At 46.8% G+C, this 16964-nt stretch overlaps 1 protein-coding gene across 3 annotated transcripts; it reads right to left on the bottom strand.

The window, feature by feature from the left end:
- Window positions 1-422: 422 nt before the first annotated feature.
- On the bottom strand, window positions 423-11244 carry abcf2.L (ATP binding cassette subfamily F member 2 L homeolog). 3 transcript variants are annotated; one of them, XM_041565269.1, is made up of 14 exons: window positions 10903-11244; window positions 10435-10603; window positions 9351-9563; window positions 9077-9259; window positions 4172-4343; window positions 3814-3909; window positions 3354-3456; window positions 3117-3212; window positions 2922-3041; window positions 2452-2541; window positions 2259-2369; window positions 1459-1650; window positions 1184-1387; window positions 446-938 (listed from the first exon to the last, which is right to left on the bottom strand). In XM_041565269.1, exons 2-14 carry the CDS (start codon window positions 10571-10573, stop codon window positions 834-836), a joined length of 1824 nt encoding a protein of 607 aa, XP_041421203.1. In that variant the 5' UTR covers window positions 10574-10603; window positions 10903-11244; the 3' UTR covers window positions 446-833.
- Window positions 11245-16964: the final 5720 nt, after the last annotated feature.

Raw genomic sequence — 16964 nt, 5'->3', positions numbered from 1 at the left:
GGTGGACCCCACCAGCCCAGATCTGCTTCTTAATGCTGGTGACCTCCCTTTGTCCGGAGGTCACAGAATTCCGCATGTGCGCACAAACACAACGTGCCAGAGAGACAGGGGGGGGGCAGAGGCGGGCCTTGGGCCAGTGGACCGGTGAGCTCCTCTCTCCTGAGCAGCAGGGAATCTACCCCACAGAGCTCGCGGGTCCTTCCTAGAAAACAGGAGTGGATCAAATGCTGAGTCAGGGGGTTTGTGGGTAGTTTTTGAGCTACACACATGGGACATTGGTACTGACGTTGCTCCCCCCACTCCTAGAAGAATGGGGGTCTCCCTGAAACTGCACTAGAAGCCATGATACTTCCTATAGGCCAGGAGGGGGGAGGTTACTGGTGAATGGCCACTAACTGAGTAAGCCCATTACAAAACAGACATGATTGGACAGAACCATTGTAGGTTCTTTGAAGGGTTTTTCTTTATTGTCTCAGGGTGAGTTACAGATAAATAATTGGCTTATAAAAGAAAAGGACTGAGTGAGTGTGTCTTGAGGAAAACAGTAGCAGGGAGTCTCCCCCCGTTTCCTAGCGCCAGCCCATTCCTTTTAATCAGTTACAGTCCTGAGTCACAGAATCACCAGGGGTAAAAGGGGAGGTCCATAATTTGGGTGCACTGAGCTTTTGGCCCTAAACAAGGGGCCCAAGTGTGAACATGAACTGCCTTTGTGTTGGTTACAAAGAGGAATTAGCCCCAAACTGGTTCTTAGTTGCCCCCGCGCTGGGAGATCTTTGCCTTCAGTTGCCCCTGCATTGGAAGTCCCTTGTCTCTCAGTTGCCCCTACTCTTGGGTTAATCATCTCCGAGCCGGGATTTGAGGTGCTGCTTGTAGGACAGGATACCCCCGGACCACTTAGTCACTGCCTGTTTCTCACAGACCCAAATCTCCTGGGCAACCTGAGGAACAAAGGGACGTTAGACTGAAGCTGCTCTTCCCCCCCGACACCCAGCAACAATCCCTGCCCCCACACCCAGCAATAATCCCTACCCCCACACCCACCAACAATCCCTGCCCCCACACCCAGCAACAATCCCTGCCCCCACACCCACCAATAATCCCTGCCCCCACACCCAGCAACAATCCCTGCCCCCACACCCAGCAATAATCCCTACCCCCACACCCACCAATAATCCCTGCATACCTGCTGGATGAGCCGGAAGTCGTGGCTAACGAGCATCATCCCCCCCTCGAATTCATTGATGGCGTCTGCCAGGGCATCAATAGTCTCAATGTCCAAGTGATTTGTGGGTTCATCCAAGAAGAGCATGTGGGGGTTCTGCCAGGCAAGCCATGCAAAGCACACACGGCACTTCTGCCCATCAGACAGGTTACGGATTGGACTGACCTGTAGGAAAGAAGATCCTGTGAGAAAGTGTGTGGGGCCCGGGGGAGGAACACTTAGCCAGAGACACTTACCTGTTGTTTCCCGGTCAGCCCGTATCTTCCAATGATCTTCCTCATCTCCTCCTTCTCCTTGATATCGGGGTAACACTTCATCATGTATTCCAGGGGCGACAGTTCCAGCTCCAGCTGCTCCGTCAGGTGCTGATGATAGCGACCAATCTTTACATGAGAATTCTTCCGGATCATTCCGTCTGACGGCAGTAACTGTGGGCAAGAAGTTACAGCTCTTTACAAGCCCCGTGGCTAGTGCTCAATGGGCACCCCCTTACCCCCATGACTAGTGGGTGCGAAACGCATAGGGTGGATGGAAATGCAAATATAGATTTTTTTAAACAATATTTTCTGGTCCTGTGGATTCGTCTGAGTGACGTTCGGCCCTGTCTCTTCTACATATCCTTTGCTGTACCGCTCTCAAAAGCTGGGGGTCTGGGGCTGGAGCACCCGGACCACATTTACTATAACTTTCAGCAGATTTGTTCAAACACCTTCACCTGTGCAATCAGGCCACACCAGGAGACCCAAAGGCAATTTCAATAGACAAGTGTATGGATGGAGCACATAAAACGCAGTCTCTGCCGCAAAACATTCTTTATTGCATCACAACATGTTTCGGACCCCAAGATAAAGGATGATAAAGGATCCTTGGGGTCCGAAACATGTTGTGATGCAATAAAGAATGTTTTGCGGCAGAGACTGCGTTTTATGTGCTCCATCCATACCCTTGTCTATTGAAACCACATTTACTATTTGGTGAGTCATTCACAATTTATCCTGGAGCCCCGTGTTTTTCCAAACCATTGCACCCCCCTTACCTCCCCAGCCAGAAGCTTGAGCAGAGTGGATTTCCCAGCTCCATTAGGGCCCACGAGGGCCACTCGCGTGTCAAGATCAATCCCAAACTCCAGGTTCTTGTAGATCAGAGGCTAAAGAAAGAACAGAAGACATAACACCCAGCTTCCCACTAGTTAATTACCCCCAGCCCCCCCCCCTTTGTCCCATTCTTACCCCCTCGGGGGAGTAGCGGAAGCTGACGTGCTGCACCATAATGACCGGAGGCGGAATCTTCCCACAGGACGGGAAACAGAAGGACAAAGTCTGGAACACATAGAGAAGAGTCATTAGTGCTCCCCACATTCCTGGTTACCCTCCAGGGGCTCCAGCCTTGCAGAGACAAGATTTGGGGCTATCGAGGAGGAGTTTGAATGAAGTTTTCATTGGGGGTGGGGCAGGTTATTCCCATTATTACAGGCACCCCCAGACAAATGGAACATTTCAATTTGACCTAACCAGGTCTCTAGCGCAGTCAGTGGGTACAAATCAGACCCAAACAATGGGAGGGACACCCCCTAATCCCCCATGGCACTACAGAGGGCAATTCAGTCCTTATGCCCCATGAAACCACAGGAGGAGCAATTTACTAGCCCACTTTACTAGCCCTCACACAGGCGGCACAGCAATAGGGGCATGAGACTCACCTTGTCAGAGACCACTCGCTCGGTTAGGCCGGACGACATCATTTTCTGCAACGTTTTCTCTTTACTTTGCGCCTGACGGGCCAACTTGGCGCTGCCGTGCCCAAACCGAGCAATGTAATTCTGTGAATAACAACGACCAATCAGTAACTGAGGACAAAGCTCCCAGAATGCCATGCGTGTGGCCCCTCCACTCACCTTCATGTGCGCAATCTGGTCCTGCTCCCAATTGAACCTCTTCATCTGATTCTCCTCCAGCTCCAGGCGAGTCTTCACATACTGATCATAATTACCCTGAGGGGGCAGATAATACACATAAAACACTATGTATAAGAAGAAGGTATAATAGAGGGGAGTGTTGGGGTTAAGTCTTGAGCAGTATATATAGGGCTGGGGCAATAAAACAGATAATTAACCCTGTGGGGAGGGACTGACCGTGTAGTACTTGAGCTTGCGGTTGTGCAGGTGAATGATGTTGGTGCAGACGCCATTGAGGAAATCCTGCGAGTGAGAGATCAGGACCAGGATCCGCCGGAAGCTTTAGGGGAGAAGGGACGGGGAGTGAGAATGGCAACTGGGGTAAATGCCCCACTAAAGCTGTGAATGTTCCGTACAAATAGAAACTGACTGTGCGACTGTGGAGTATGATGTATGTGCCCAACAATAGCAACACAGCGCCCAATAATACCCTACTACCCCACACTGCCCAATAATACCCTAATACCCCCACTCTGCCCACTGCTCCTGTCACAAGCATCCCTGGCACTGGGTCTCCCATACTTTTTCACCGGTAGAGACCTCCCCTATTTATAGAGGTGGGAGGTGCTAAGTTCCAATTTTTAGATTAGGGCAAAGTTCTCCCCCCAGCCCACCAATAGACTTTCCCAATACTCACGATTTTAGCTCCTCCTCCAGCCACACACAGGCTTCCAGGTCAAGGTGATTGGTTGGTTCATCCAGGAGCAGCATGAATGGGCGAATGAATAGAGCTCTGTAGGTCAGAATAGTTGGTCAATGCAGAATTCAACCCCCACAATGCAATATATGTGCCCCCCAGGACCAGGCTGTAAAGGCTGAAAGTAAGGGCAGGGGCCAGTCTGGGAGAGATACAGGTACATACAGAAGGATCTACCCCACTCACCACCTTATATGAGCCCACCTAATGATCACCCCTTCTCTGTAGGGAACGATTGAGATACCCATGGCCCCCTCCCCGTGTCTCCTCCAATCACAGCCCAGATTCCTTTGCTAACCTGGCAAGGGCCACACGCATCCTCCAGCCCCCACTGAAATCCTTCAGCTTTTTGCGCTGCATGGCGGGCGTGAATCCCAGTCCGTGTAGGATCCGTGACGCCCGAACCTCTGCCTTTGCTGCGTCCAACTCCTCCAGCCGCTCATACAACTCCATCAGCTTCTCACATTCCGCTGGGGAGAAAAAGGGTTAAACAGTGAGAGAGGCAAGTTACTCTCTGCCACAAACTGTCTGTATCCCACCTCCAATTATCTGTAGTCTCCCCTCGGGTCAGAATCGGACTGTAAGGGGTTAATGGAAACAAGGTGCACCAATGAAGCTTCAGTGACTAACGCCAAAAGGAAGTGCCCCTGTAACGGCGTTGTTGCCCTTTAAATTACAGTATGATGTACAGAGCAACATTCTGAGACAATCTGCAATTTGTCTTCATTTTTTATTATTTAGCTTTTTATTCAGAGGCTCTCCAGTTTGTAATTCTAGAACATACTAGAAGTTAACTTGAAGGTGAACCACCCTTTTAAAGGAAAAGTTCAGTGTAAGAAAATAAACCGGGTAAATAGATAGTCTGTGCAAAATAAATAATGTATCTGATATAGTTAGTTAGGCAAAAATGTAATGTATAAAAAGGGGGTGTTGTAAGTAGAAATATATTAAAGTACAATGGAAGTGCTACTGACTTGGCCAAATGAATCAGTGCACATGTCCTGGTCCCCTGTCTCATAAGTAATTCAGTATAAATGCAAGTGCATGTGTTTATAAAGACAGGGTTTATTTAGTTACAAAGTTCTGATCATAAAGTTGATAAGCCCCCATACCACATCAAGGTAAACTCCACACGGTGGTCCCTAACTTGTTACCTCTGGTCATAGTATAAAGGATCTAGTACCTCTCTGCATAGTAACATTACTTGGAGTAAATGTCTGCTGAACGTTGGTTAAAGTCTGAGGGCAAGATCCTCCCTGCCACTGGCTTGCAGCTTTTAAGAGAAAAATGTAATAATGTGAAAATAGTGAAGACAAAGTAAAATGATATGTATAGGTGCACACTTGGAAAGTGTACATATATGTGTGGGTGAGTATAGGTAAGAATATAGGTGTGAGCTAAAGGAAGTAAAAAGATGAAAGTAAATTAGGTGTAGTAATTGGTGCAATAAGTGTACATAGGTGCAAAAGTGTTACCTGGTGCAGTTAAAAACATAGGGCCACCATTAGTTAAACGGGGTAGATACGGGGGTGCTACAAACCACATGAAACTCAGCCACAGCTTGCGGCTATATTTCAAGTACAAAAAGGGGGGTTATGGGTGTACTCCTAAAGCTAAATTACAATATATTTAAGTACAATGGAAGTGCTACTGACTAACACTTTTGCACCTATTTACACTTACTACACCAATTTCTACACCTAATTTAGTTAGTCCTTTTCTACTTACTTTAGCTCACACCTATATTCTTACCTACACTTACACTATACCCACACATACATATACACACACAAGGTTCAGCAGACTCTTACTACTTATGAATTAATGTTACTATGCAGAGAGGCACAAGACCTTTTATACTATGAGCAGAGGTAACAAGTTAGGGACCACCTTTTATTTTAGAGAAGAAAAAGAAACCCCACCAATCGTTATGGTTCTAAAATTGTCCAAAAATTCCTGCAACGTGGTTTATTACACTTGTTGACTAACAACAATTCATCAAGAATTGTACTAAAATTGTTAAAGTGCTAGTGCCGCTATAAATTCATCCATAAATAGAAAAATTCATTTATTTAATAAAGTGCCGTGCAATAAATTAGAATATTAGACCCCCAAAAAAAATTAATTAAAACTATATATAGAAAAATGACCAAAATTAGGTAGTGGGTTAGCAATTGTAGTCACGATCCATAGAATTAGATTATAGAAAATAGAAAAAATAGATGGTGGAGTTGTCCCATAAACTAACTGCCTGATTTTTACTAGAGCCTGGGACACCACAAAGATAAGGCAGGACAGGGTAACCGGGGCTGTGGCCTTGGTATTTAACTTGCCCTAAATGTTAATAAGAGGCTAGGTAACCCTAAAAAGCCACAAACCGTCGGTCCCTTAGAAAGGAAGGAAGATTATAAGAGGTTGTATAGAATAAAGAAGGATTCGACCCCAAGCTCAATTGCCCCCACTTCCGTTGAAAAACCCAGCCCAAATGTTATCAATAGATCGATTTAGAAAAAAGATTTGAACACAAGAGGATCACTAAGAACGCCGACGTACGTTTCGCTGAATAGCTTTGTCAAGGCGAAATGGCGAGCATACCCGGTGTGCATGTAGAAATAGACTTCCGCAATGCGCATCACTGATCTTGCCTCTCGCGTGATTTGCATCAGTGATCTCGCGTCTCGCGAGATTACACTTAACACGCATGCGCCGAACTTAGTTCAGTAGTTTATTACCGTATACTCCATCTTAGTACTCCCATTAGAGTCAAACAGCGCATTGGTGTACTCCTAATGAGGTCTCCTGCGGGAGTACACAGGTGGACTCTCTCAGCCATTATACGTAGTTATAGAAATGGGTTAAGGTTCCTAATATTAATTTAACCGATTTAAAAGAGATTTATTTATTTATTTCAAACCATAAAAATATAAATAATTACTGTCTAATATTCTGAATTAAAAAACAGGTTAACCTGATTTATAATTTATAAAACCCATTGGGGGAGAAAATTTACACGCTTGTTAATAGGATCATATGTCTATCACTGTATTTAAATGAAAGCAGTATACAAAATATTTTCGTTCATTCCCTTTGGAGCAATGGTATCTAATTTAAATATCCAGTAGCTTTCTCGTCTTAAAAGCGCTTGCTCCAGATCACCTTTACGTACCCCTAAATTGATTTTCTCTATCACCCAAAATTTCAGTGCTGTTGGATCCCTATTATGATATTTTAGAAAATGGTGGGCTACTGTGGATAATGTTTTATCTTTCTTAATTGCATTTTCTGCAGTTCTTATTGTGCTACAGTGTTGTTGAAGTCTCTGTTTTACCATTTGAGATGTCATTCCGATGTATTTCTTATGGCATGGGCATTCAATGCAATAAATCACGCCTTGTGTTCGGCAATTTATGTAACTATTCACCCTATGATGTATGCCGAAACGATCTTCAAAAAAATCAATTTTTAACATTTTGTTGCACATATTGCAATTTCCACAGGGGAAACAGCCCCAATTTTTATGTTTTGTTCTTGAGTCCGATATCTGAAAGTGGCTTCTTGTAAGGATATCTTTTAAGTTTGGACTTCTCCTATAACATATAGCGGCTCTATCCTGTAATAAGTTTTCCAGTGTTACATCTTCTAACAGTACGGGCCAGTGTTTGTTTAAGATTTCCTGAATTTGAGAGCTGTTAATATTGTAAGTGGTAATGAATCTTACAATATTGTTTTCCTTAGTTTTTGTTTTCACTTGCAAAAGTTCTGATCTCTCAGTCCGTAATGCTCTATTATAGGCCTTCTTGACTATTTTTTGTGGCTTTTTAGGGTTACCTAGCCTCTTATTAACATTTAGGGCAAGTTAAATACCAAGGCCACAGCCCCGGTTACCCTGTCCTGCCTTATCTTTGTGGTGTCCCAGGCTCTAGTAAAAATCAGGCAGTAAGTTTATGGGACAACTCCACCATCTATTTTTTCTATTTTCTATAATCTAATTCTATGGATCGTGACTACAATTGCTAACCCACTACCTAATTTTGGTCATTTTTCTATATATAGTTTTAATTAATTTTTTTTGGGGGTCTAATATTCTAATTTATTGCACGGCACTTTATTAAATTAATGAATTTTTCTATTTATGGATGAATTTATAGCGGCACTAGCACTTTAACAATTTTAGTACAATTCTTGATGAATTGTTGTTAGTCAACAAGTGTAATAAACCACGTTGCAGGAATTTTTGGACAATTTTAGAATCATAACGATTGGTGGGGTTTCTTTTTCTTCTCTAAAATAATTTTTGTTTGTGTTTCTGACATCAGTCAGACCTCAACCAATAGTTGTGAATATAATTTTTTGGTATTTGAATAAAGGTATCGTCTTTTAGGTTCACAATTCAAGTTAGGGACCACCGTGTGGGGTTTACCTTGATGTGGTATGGGGGCTTATCAACTTTATGATCAGAACTTTGTAACTAAATAAACCCTGTCTTTATAAACACATGCACTTGCATTTATACTGAATTACTTATGAGACAGGGGACCAGGGAATGTGCACTGATTCATTTGGCCAAGTCAGTAGCACTTCCATTGTACTTTAATATATTTTTACTTAACATTAGCAGTGCTCCCACAACCCCCCTTTGTATTAAAAATGTAATGTATAAAGGCTGGAGTGAGTGGATGTATAACATAATAGCCAGAACACTACTTCCTGCTTTTCAGCTCTCTTGCTTTCCACTGATTGGTTACCAGGCAGTAACCAATCAGAGACTTGAGGGGAGGCCACATGGGTCATATCTGTTGCTTTTGATTCTGAGCTGAATACTGAGGATCAATTACAAACTCACTGAACAGTTATGTCCCATGTGGCCCCCCCTTATAGTCACTGACTAACTCAGAGTTAGAGAGCTGAAAAGCAGGAAGTAGTGTTCTGGCTATTATGTTACACATCCACTCACTCCAGCCTTTATACATTACATTTTTGGATAACTAACTATATAAGATACATTTTTTATTTTGCACAGCCTATTTATCCAATTTTAGTTTTACACAGAACTGTTCCTTTAAAGTCCCCATTAGGGGGTCAGAGAGCTCCCGCCAGTCTCCACAGGACAGATGTACAGGCCCTAAAATGTTGTCTTGTTTGGAACAGTTGGGGTTTGGGGGTTTAGCTTTGTGCTCCCACACAGGAGCTAACAAGCTCTCACCATCCTCATGCGCCAGTCTCTCTGCCTCCTTCTCCAGCATGTTCCTCTCCGTATCCACCTCCATGACGCACTGCAGGGCGCTCTTATCACTGGGGGGCATCTCCCGGGTCAGGTGATAAATATCGATGTGATCCGGGATTGGCACCTCCCGCCCCCCCACTGCCGACAGCAGCATGGACTTCCCTGGGGAAAGAGGATCAATGGCTGAGCATTTCCCACCAAATAAGTCCCTCCCCTATGTGTGTCACACTAACCCCACCCCCGAGGGGCTCACCGGTGCCATTGAGACCAATCAGACCGTATCTCCTGCCAGAGTTCAGCTCGATGGTGGTGTCGCTCAGCAGCTCCTGCCCATGGAAGGTCAGCGACATGTTAATGATATGAACGTCCGTACTGTTTGGGTGAGACGCCAGGACTCCAGTAACAGCACGGGCTTCAGCCTTCCTCAGCTCAAACTCCTCCATCTGCTTCGTCACTTCATCCACCTCTGCACCGAGAAACAACAGTATCAAGTACCGCCCCATAGCCACAATCATATGGCTCCTCCTCCCTGCTGCTATTGGCTAGCACTCACCTCCCTACATGTCTCTCCTTCCTCTATGCTGGGACGCTATTGGCTGGTTCTGAAACCCCTAATGCTGTGACTACAGTTCCTCCACCTTCCCCTGAAAAGCCAAAATCCCTGATGCTTGTCCCTGTCACAAACACACTTTCTTTTAACCTCCTACTGCCAAAATCTCACAGATCCCCCTACTCCCCAACAGAGAGGCCTGAAGCTCCTCCTACTCCCCAACAGAGAGGCCTAAAGCTCCTCCTACTCCCCAACAGAGAGGCCTAAAGCTCCTCCTACTCCCCAACAGAGAGGCCTAAAGCTCCTCCTACTCCCCAACAGAGAGGCCTAAAGCTCCTCCTACTCCCCAACAGAGAGAATGAAGCCCCTCCTACTCCCCAACAGAGGCCTAAAGCTCCTCCTACTCCGCAACAGAGAGGCCTAAAGCCCCTCCTACTCCCCAACAGAGAGGCCTGAAGCTCCTCCTACTCCCCAACAGAGAGGTCTGAAGCTCCTCCTACTCCCCAACAGAGGTCTGAAGCTCCTCCTACTCCCCAGAGAGATCTAAAGCTCCTCCTACTCCTCAACAGAGAGGTCTAAAGCTCCCCCTGCTCCCCAACAGAGGCCTGAAGCTCCTCCTACTCCCCAACAGAGGCCTAAAGCTCCTACTCCCCAATAGAGAGGCCTGAAGCTCCTCCTACTCCCCAATAGAGAGGCCTGAAGCTCCTCCTACTCCTCAATAGAGAGGCATAAAGCTCCTCCTGCAGCCCCAGAGTACAAGCTTGTGTCACATGATGACATCACATACCAGTGACAGAGGAGCCATTGGTCGACTGCTGCTCCGGTTCCTCGGGGGCGGTGTCCTCATTGTCTTTCTTGGGTCTCAGACGAGCTTTAGCCGCCTCCTTCTTCTTCGCCGCTTTCTTCTTGGCCAGATCCGAGGGCATGTTGTCCTGTCAGATATTTCTCCTTCTCAGCTGCTCCCCCCAGGGACACAGAGAAAACCCATTAGACAATTAGATTATTAATGGGGCCCTAAATGTATTCCCCCCAGCAGAGTCGAACCCCCGACCCCTCCACACTCCCATTTCATTCCCCGACCCCTCAGTCAGTCAAAGTCCCGGCGGCTGAGCCCAAGATTCACTGGCGCCTCCCACGTCCCTCCGAGTCTCAGCCCCGGGCCTCACACACTCGCAACCCCGACACCACACGGACTGGCTCTGCCCCAGACTCAATTGTCCCCTTCAGTCTGACTCTCCGGCCCTTCCCTACACACCGACTCGTTTCACCGCAGCCTCAAAGCTCACCTTCCCCGCTCGTCTCTCCGTCTCACACTCGGACCCACGTGTCGCCGGCTCAGGATCCAATCAGATTTCCTTTTACTCAGGAGTCAGAAGACTTAGCCGCAGTGTCTTATAGGAATTGTAGTTCCAACTCCTTCTCGCTTGGGCACAGGAAGCCAACTTGGACTCGGTATTCCAGTGTGCACCGCGCGAACACGCTTAAAGGCGGAGTTAGTAGGGGTGGCTCTTAGATTGAGTCAGTGATGAGATCACAAATTTACAGGAAATGGCACCGGACAATTGACTACCGGCTCGTCGGAGCTCCGCCCCTTTACCTCACAGAATAAAGCCGGAAGTGTTTGGAAGTTCCTGGGCGGGAAGATTAGTGAGAAGAGGTGAAGCCTCACATCACTAATACTGACAACTCAATCGGACTTCACTTTGTTCATTTGCGGATGCGAAAATAAAAATGGTGTGACTGACCAATGAGTGTGTTTGAGTTTGTCTGGGGGAGGGGCAGAGGCGCCGGTGAGTCATCGCGAGACTTTACTCTCTGAGGAGATTCACATGGGAATGAGCTGAAGTGACTCCCAAGCAGAGTTAGTGACTGACATTTACTCACTGTTTGTTCTGAGGATCAGGAGACAAAGGAACTGCTCATCCTCCTCATTCTCTGTGAGATTATTGGTCAGTTTCACTGAAGTATAAATGTCATTATTAACACAACTGACTTCCTGTGTCATTGGATATTCAGCACTGTTTCCTTAAAGGGACCTGTCATAGGAAAACATGTTTTTTTCAAAACATATCAGGTAATAGTGCTGCTCCAGCAGAATTCTGCACTGAAATCCATTTCTCAAAAGAGCAAACAGATTTTTTTATATTCAATTTTGAAATCTGACATGGGGCTAGACATATTGTTAATTTCCCAGCTGCCCCTGGTCATGTGACTTGTGCCTGCACTTTAGGAGAGAAATGCTTTCTGGCAGGCTGCTGTTTTTCCTTCTCAATGTAACTGAATGTGTCTCAGTGGGACCTGGATTTTACTATTGAGTGTTGTTCTTAGATCTACCAGGCAGCTGTTATCTTGTGTTAGGGAGCTGCTATCTGGTTACCTTCCCATTGTTCTGTTGTTTGGCTGCTGGGGGGGGGGTGATATCAGTCCAACTTGCAGTTCAGCAGTAAAGAGTGACAGAAGATTATCAGAGCACAAGTCACATGACTGGGGGCAGCTGGGAAACTGACAATATGTCTAGCCCCATGTCAGATTTCAAAATTGAATATAAAAAAATCTGTTTGCTCTTTTGAGAAATGGATTTCAGTGCAGAATTCTGCTGGAGCAGCACTATTAACTGATTCATTTTCAAAAAATGTTTTTTTCCCTTTAAGGCCTTTGTTCACATCTTACACTTGACTTCTCTTCACATTATTCACCATCAATTCCTTTCCATCTTTTACTTTTTACTGTTTTCCCAAAATGGAAGTTTAATGTTCATGTCTGTAGTGTCTCAGTCAGGCAACTCAGTGATCCACAATTTGCTACAATTAATTGATACAATTAGTACAAATATTAATTAGCGGTGAATGAGGAATATTAATGAACTATTGTATCAATTGAATTCACCCTCCTCTGGATCAGCTACAGATCAGTTCAGCTACTGTCACTTACACACAAATGTTGTGTTGATGGTTGAATACAAGTTTTTTCACAACCTTATCTACTATTATATTGTGTTACTTTGGAACTGCAGTAAAAAAGCAACTACAGGTTATTATTACAAGGGGACCAAAACATATCTGCAATATACTTTCTATATAGAAGATCTCCAATAAATGACAGTTAACATTTCCCTTGTGTTTATGTGACAGTAGCCCAATAAACCTGCTTTAATGTTAAACAAGCCAATCATTAGAGCTGATTTCCAGTCATTTGGATGAACTGGAATTTTTCTATAAGATTGATAATAAAAGAGTGCTATGAATATTATTTATTGAAACATGACTTAGTACATAAGCAGTGTGTGGTCCATCAGTCAGTAGCACATAAGTCAGACCATGTAGGGGACACATATCAGATTGTCGTGTATTTATAGACACAAATCCTCCCTGTGTGATCAGACAAGTACAACCTATGTCAATGTTTATAATATGGGACTGAATCAGATGTTTCTCTGCCAGTGGAAAATCACAGGTGAAGAAACTGTTGATGTAACATTAGACTTAACCTCCCCAAACAAAACATCACCCTCCGCCTATGAATTTGCTGCTCCAAATAGAGAGGCCATGTAACCACAGAGAGTAACCACAGAGAGAGGCCACGTAACCACAGAGAGAGGCCACGTAACCACAGAGAGAGGCCACGTAACCACGGAGTTAGGCCACGTAACCCCACAGAGAGAGGCCACGTAACCACAGAGAGAGGCCACATAACCACGGAGCGAGGCCACGTAACCACAGAAAGAGGCCACGTAACCGTACAGAGAGAGGCCACGTAACCACACAGAGAGAGAGGCCACATAACCACGGAGCGAGGCCACGTAACCACAGAAAGAGGCCATGTAACCACACAGAGAGAGGCCACATAACCACGGAGCGAGGCCACGTAACCACAGAAAGAGGCCACGTAACCACGGGGAAGGCCACGTAACCACGGGGAAGGCCACGCTACCACAGAGAGAGGCCACGTAACCACAGAGAGAGAGAGGGGCCACGTAACCAAGGAGAGAGGCCACGTAACCAAGGAGAGAGGCCACCTAACCACAGAGAGAGACCACGTAACCACAGAGAGAGAGGGGCCACGTAACCAAGGAGAGAGGCCACGTAACCAAGGAGAGAGGCCACGTAACCACAGAGAGAGGCCACGTAACCACAGAGAGAGGCCACGTAACCACAGAGAGAGAGGGGCCACGTAACCAAGGAGAGAGGCCACGTAACCAAGGAGAGAGGCCACGTAACCACAGAGAGAGGCCACGTAACCACAGAGAGAGGCCACGTAACCACAGTGAATCGCTGGCAGATAAATGCCATAAAAGCCTGGCAGGTTTTCTCTCCTGTCCACTATCAGGAGTTTAGCCCAGATATTGTGTGTGACCCTCCATTATTCACAGATCCCCTGCAAAATGGCCATTTGGACCACTTCTCCTCATCTGAATTCTGCTTCTATAATTCAGTCTTCATGGCTGCCAGGCAGAAGATGTTATCTGAAAGGGGTGAACGAGAGGAGGAAGAGGATGAAGAAGGTGGTTACACTGAACTTCTAGAGCTGTTCCTGCATTTCTTTCATGTGTTCTGGGCTCTGGAACCAGCACTTGTCCAAAGGTTCTCTCTGAGGCCTTGCAGGTCTCACTTGTCTGGGGATGGATATCACCACTGTGTGCTTAGCAACCTGGACTCTTTGGGCTCACTGAGTCACCTTGCAATGGCTCTTTTTGAGCAAGAACAGACAAACTACGAAATAGGAGAAAACTGGCCAAGTGTATGCCAAGAGAACTGACCAGACCATGACTAATATCAACAGGTTATGCAGGGTTCTTCAAAAAATGTTAGAAACTAGATCAACACAATAAGATCAGTATGTACCAGTATGTCTAAAACTCTGTGTAAGCAATGCACCAGGGGCTATAACTCCAGGAGAGCAATGCACCAGGGGCTATAACTCCAGGAGAGCAATGCACCAGGGGCTATAACTCCAGGAGAGCAATGCACCAGGGGCTATAACTCCAGGAGAGCAATGCACCAGGGACTATAACTCCAGGAGAGCAATGCACCAGGGACTATAACTCCAGGAGAGCAATGCACCAGGGACTATAACTCCAGGAGAGCAATGCACCAGGGACTATAACTCCAGGAGAGCAATGCACCAGGGGCTATAACTCCAGGAGAGCAATGCACCAGGGGCTATAACTCCAGGAGAGCAATGCACCAGGGGCTATAACTCCAGGACAGCAATGCACCAGGGGCTATAACTCCAGGACAGCAATGCACCAGGGGCTATAACTCCAGGAGAGCAATGCACCAGGGACTATAACTCCAGGAGAGCAATGCACCAGGGGCTATAACTCCAGGAGAGCAATGCACCAGGGGCTATAACTCCAGGACAGCAATGCACCAGGGGCTATAACTCCAGGACAGCAATGCACCAGGGGCTATAACTCCAGGAGAGAAATACACCAGGGGCTATAACTCCAGGACAGCAATGCACCAGGGGCTATAACTCCAGGAGAGCAATGCACCAGGGACTATAACTCCAGGAGAGCAATGCACCAGGGACTATAACTCCAGGAGAGCAATGCACCAGGGGCTATAACTCCAGGTGAGCAATGCACCAGGGGCTATAACTCCAGGAGAGCAATGCACCAGGGGCTATAACTCCAGGACAGCAATGCACCAGGGGCTATAACTCCAGGACAGCAATGCACCAGGGACTATAACTCCAGGACAGCAATGCACCAGGGGCTATAACTCCAGGACAGCAATGCACCAGGGGCTATAACTCCAGGAGAGAAATACACCAGGGGCTATAACTCCAGGACAGCAATGCACCAGGGGCTATAACTCCAGGACATCAATGCACCAGGGGCTATAACTCCAGGAGAGAAATACACCAGGGGCTATAACTCCAGGAGAGCAATGCACCAGGGGCTATAACTCCAGGAGAGCAATGCACCAGGGGCTATAACTCCAGGAGAGCAATGCACCAGGGGCTATAACTCCAGGAGAGCAATGCACCAGGGACTATAACTCCAGGAGAGCAATGCACCAGGGACTATAACTCCAGGAGAGCAATGCACCAGGGGCTATAACTCCAGGAGAGCAATGCACCAGGGGCTATAACTCCAGGTGAGCAATGCACCAGGGGCTATAACTCCAGGAGAGCAATGCACCAGGGGCTATAACTCCAGGACAGCAATGCACCAGGGGCTATAACTCCAGGACAGCAATGCACCAGGGGCTATAACTCCAGGAGAGAAATACACCAGGGGCTATAACTCCAGGACAGCAATGCACCAGGGGCTATAACTCCAGGAGAGCAATGCACCAGGGACTATAACTCCAGGAGAGCAATGCACCAGGGACTATAACTCCAGGAGAGCAATGCACCAGGGGCTATAACTCCAGGTGAGCAATGCACCAGGGGCTATAACTCCAGGAGAGCAATGCACCAGGGGCTATAACTCCAGGACAGCAATGCACCAGGGGCTATAACTCCAGGACAGCAATGCACCAGGGACTATAACTCCAGGACAGCAATGCACCAGGGGCTATAACTCCAGGACAGCAATGCACCAGGGGCTATAACTCCAGGAGAGAAATACACCAGGGGCTATAACTCCAGGACAGCAATGCACCAGGGGCTATAACTCCAGGACATCAATGCACCAGGGGCTATAACTCCAGGAGAGAAATACACCAGGGGCTATAACTCCAGGAGAGCAATGCACCAGGGGCTATAACTCCAGGAGAGCAATGCACCAGGGGCTATAACTCCAGGAGAGCAATGCACCAGGGCTATAACTCCAGGAGAGCAATGCACCAGGGACTATAACTCCAGGAGAGCAATGCACCAGGGACTATAACTCCAGGAGAGCAATGCACCAGGGACTATAACTCCAGGAGAGCAATGCACCAGGGGCTATAACTCCAGGTGAGCAATGCACCAGGGGCTATAACTCCAGGAGAGCAATGCACCAGGGGCTATAACTCCAGGACAGCAATGCACCAGGGGCTATAACTCCAGGACAGCAATGCACCAGGGGCTATAACTCCAGGAGAGAAATACACCAGGGGCTATAACTCCAGGACAGCAATGCACCAGGGGCTATAACTCCAGGAGAGCAATGCACCAGGGACTATAACTCCAGGAGAGCAATGCACCAGGGACTATAACTCCAGGAGAGCAATGCACCAGGGGCTATAACTCCAGGTGAGCAATGCACCAGGGGCTATAACTCCAGGAGAGCAATGCACCAGGGGCTATAACTCCAGGACAGCAATGCACCAGGGGCTATAACTCCAGGACAGCAATGCACCAGGGGCTATAACTCCAGGAGAGAAA

The sequence above is a fragment of the Xenopus laevis genome, chromosome 6L, assembly GCF_017654675.1.
Source record: "Xenopus laevis strain J_2021 chromosome 6L, Xenopus_laevis_v10.1, whole genome shotgun sequence".
Classification (NCBI taxonomy): Eukaryota; Metazoa; Chordata; class Amphibia; order Anura; family Pipidae; genus Xenopus; species Xenopus laevis.
This window is presented reverse-complemented; position numbering and strand designations above follow the sequence as displayed.